This window comes from Pteropus alecto, unplaced genomic scaffold (genome assembly GCF_000325575.1).
Source record: "Pteropus alecto unplaced genomic scaffold, ASM32557v1 scaffold113, whole genome shotgun sequence".
Lineage (NCBI taxonomy): Eukaryota > Metazoa > Chordata > Mammalia > Chiroptera > Pteropodidae > Pteropus > Pteropus alecto.
In genome coordinates, this window is record NW_006433949.1 from 5,787,871 (window position 1) to 5,791,036 (window position 3,166).

The window sequence follows — 3,166 nt, forward strand, 5'->3', positions numbered from 1 at the left end:
TGCCAGACGGAGAAAGGGATGAGGTGGACGGGACGGGGCTCAGCCTGGAGCAGGGGACAGTAATGGCTATGACGGTCGTGAGGAGTCCCACTTGCTAAGCTTTTCCGATGCGCTAAACGCTGCACTAAACACTACTGAACTCTCTCAGCAGAGGGGGCAACTGAGGCATGGAAGTGAAATGACTTGCCCAAGGTCATGCAGCTAAGCTGCACAGCCTGGATTCAAACCTAGGTCTGACTCTTGGGTACTTAAGCAGGAGGCTATGACGGCGTGTCCCAAAACCCTGGAGCTGAAAAAAGGGTTCCATGGTCAAACTCTGCATCCTCGAACCCCGTGTGGAGATTCACATGCACACTTAGGTCAAAGTCCCCGAGAAATCCTGCAGAGAACAGTGCCTCCAAAACTTATTTTGTCAGAGGGCCCTTGCTGGATTCCTAATAACATCTGAGGGCCCCCGCTACCCTCCAGACGCAGTCTGGAAACCAATGCCCATTTCCATGGAGGCTGCTGAATGCTTGAATTATCTTGTTTAATTCTCACATGCCCTTCTCCCGGACGTGACCAGCACCAGGGCCACTGCACAGGACGAGGCTGAGGACACACCTGCCTTGCTCTTGGTTTCTCCCAGGCTCAGTGTGAGCCCTGGCCCAGGAAACCCTTGGACCTGACGAGGTGTACCCCTCTCCACCTGTTCACCCCATTAATAACCCAGAATGAGGCCTCCGAGTTGGATCTAGGGAGCAGAGAGAGGGAGGCCCTTCTCTCCCCGATGCCCACTCCCAGTGCCCTCCAGACGTGGGGGCAAAGGGCTCCTTACCCGGCACACGAAGCACTCGGGGTGCCAGAGGGTGTTAAGTGCCGAGATGTAGTTCTCCAGGATGGCCCGGGCGCAGCCACCACACTTGGGCGCAAACATGTCGAAGTAATCCTTCCGGCAGTAGGCCTTGCCATCTTTCTCATGGAACCCTGATGAGTGGGGTTTGGGAGTAGAGTTAGGGCCTCCAGAGGTGGACTCCCCCTTGACTCTGACATCAGCAAAGCCCCTGCCTCCCCGACACTCCTGGGGGCTGTGAGTTTGCTGATCAGTACCTTCAGGGCCGAAGAAGGCACCACACTGGGCACAGAAGAAGTGCTCAGGATGCCATGTCCGGTCGAGGGCTGTCACCACTTTCTGTGAAAGCAAAGTGTGGGGTCAGAGCCAAGGTGCCACCCTACTGGACAGATTCTACAGTTGGCACTCAGGCAAGGCTGTCCTTCCCGCCCCCACCCCGAGCTCTCAGCCAAAGATGGGGGTCTCTCCTGTGCTCCAAATACCACTGAGAATTCTGATTTATTAAGAGAGGTGACCTGCCAGACACTGTCTCTCTCCTTTAATCCTCACATGTGGTGGAGGTCATAGGTTCTATCGTGACTCCCATTTTATCTGTGAAGAAACTTAGGCTCAGAGAAGCTAGACGTTTCCCTAATGCCACACAGCGGGAGACCGAGGAAGCCAGCGCTCCACGCATCTGCACAGACAGGGCTCCTAACCTCTGGGAGTCTCCACGGAAGGGAATCTGGGGGGCGGAGGCTAACATGCACTAGGAGGCTAGCATCGGGCCCAGGTTCATATCCCAGCCCCACTGCTGGTTGGTTGTGTGAGCTCGGGCATGGGATGGGACCCCTCTAAGCCTCAGGTGGCACCGCGTGCGCCCTCCGAGGGTGATGGTGAGGCTGGAATGAGCCGGCGTGCTGCCGCTGCCCGCTGTGGCCAGGAACTCACGTCCAGGATGGGACCATTGCAGTAGTAGCAGCGCGGGGAGAAGAGGCTGTGGTAGTCCTTTTCACAGTAGGGCTGTCCATCCCGCTCAAAGAAGTTCCGGGACCCAATCTCCTCCTGGCAGTGGGTGCAGACGAAGTGTTCCGGGTGCCACGTCTTCCCCATGGCAGTCACAACCTGAAGAGGGAGGGCGGAATGTGGCCTAAGGCCCTGGCCTGCCATGAGGCGACCTCCCCAACAGAGCGAAGGTCCCCACGCCCTCCTGCCGCCCCCTCCTCTGCTGCGCCTCCATCACCTGTCCAGCGATGGGCTTCTTGCAGGCTCCGCAGACCCCTTTGGCAACCGTGGCGACCCCCAGTTTGTTCAGGTCGGACTGCAGGCTCCCCAGCATGCTGTCCAGCTGGCTCCCAGGCTTGGGGGGCCCTCCCGGGGGAGAGCTGCTCCCCGTCTTCCCCTGGGCCATGAACTATGGAGAGAGAGGGCAAGTCAGGACTCCCAGGGCTTGGGGACGGTGTCTCATAGCACCGTGGCACCGGGGGCTTTTCTCCCGCTGGGCAGATGGGCCGATGGAGGCAAGAAGGGCCACCTCCTCCAGGGGCCTCAAGAGCCCAAGCTGGGAATCTGCAGACATCCTCGGTGGTCAGAGGGACTCACAGCACCCCACTGGCCTGACCAAGGTCCAGGAAACACGGCAAGCAAGATGCTGAGCCCTCGGCCTTGGCACTGACCCCTCCCTCGTCCTGCCCTCCGGGACTGCTCTGCCCGCCGTTCGGAGGCCAGTCAGGGGCCCAGCACAGCTCTCCACCCGCGCTTTGTTCCAGGCCCTGGATCTTAGATAGGGGAGGAAACGAGGATAAGAAAACTTTTTTAAGTTAAGGAAAAAAAAACACCTTGTTATTGTACCATTTCACAAAAGGGAACTTAGAATGAGATAAGATGCTCCCCCCAACTGGCAGTACCAAAACCAGGGAAAAAAGTCTATAGAGAAAAACAACCTGGGACAGAAGAGAGAGGAAAATGAGCCAACCAAAGGCAGGGGACCCAGGAAGGGGAAGGAACTGGGGCCAGAGAGCAAAGGCTCCCAGGTACTGACTGGGCTGGGGGCCACAGAGGGAGGAACAGGTTTTGGTTTCCCTTCTGGGAATGGCTTCCTCGGATGAAGCCTGGGGCAGGACTGAGGGGCGGTGGGAAGGGTCAGGCAGGAGGAAGCCCCAGAACAGCTGACGTCCTGAGGGTGGGAGCGTGGACGTCAGGTTAAGTGAGGGTCCGGGGTCAAGGCGAGCTCTAAGGAAGGACTGTGGGACTGTGGAGGGACAGAGGAAGTACGTATGTGTGTGCACATGTGCATGTGTGCAGAGTGGGGACAGACAGGACTCGCGCTGGGGCCCCGGGCCTGCCTGCATTGGG

The 3,166-nt window shown here is 58.4% G+C and overlaps 1 protein-coding gene across 5 annotated transcripts in view; it reads right to left on the reverse strand.

Moving 5' to 3' along the window:
• The window catches only part of PXN (paxillin), a 42,054-nt gene that overhangs the window by 2,090 nt on the left and 36,798 nt on the right, over nt 1–3,166 (reverse strand). For 2 of the 5 annotated variants that reach the window (XM_025044480.1, XM_025044479.1), the window contains exons 7-12: nt 2,488–2,589; nt 2,055–2,225; nt 1,763–1,936; nt 1,090–1,171; nt 818–966; nt 88–289 (exon numbers count right to left, since the gene is read on the reverse strand). In XM_025044480.1, the coding sequence (XP_024900248.1) occupies nt 194–289; nt 818–966; nt 1,090–1,171; nt 1,763–1,936; nt 2,055–2,225; nt 2,488–2,589 (774 nt within the window). In that variant the 3' untranslated portion in view covers nt 88–193. Of the gene's footprint in view, nt 1–81; nt 290–817; nt 967–1,089; nt 1,172–1,762; nt 1,937–2,054; nt 2,226–2,487; nt 2,590–3,166 lie in introns of those variants that run through there. The other 3 variants (XM_025044478.1, XM_015586831.2, XM_015586830.2) reach the window with 3 other exon arrangements.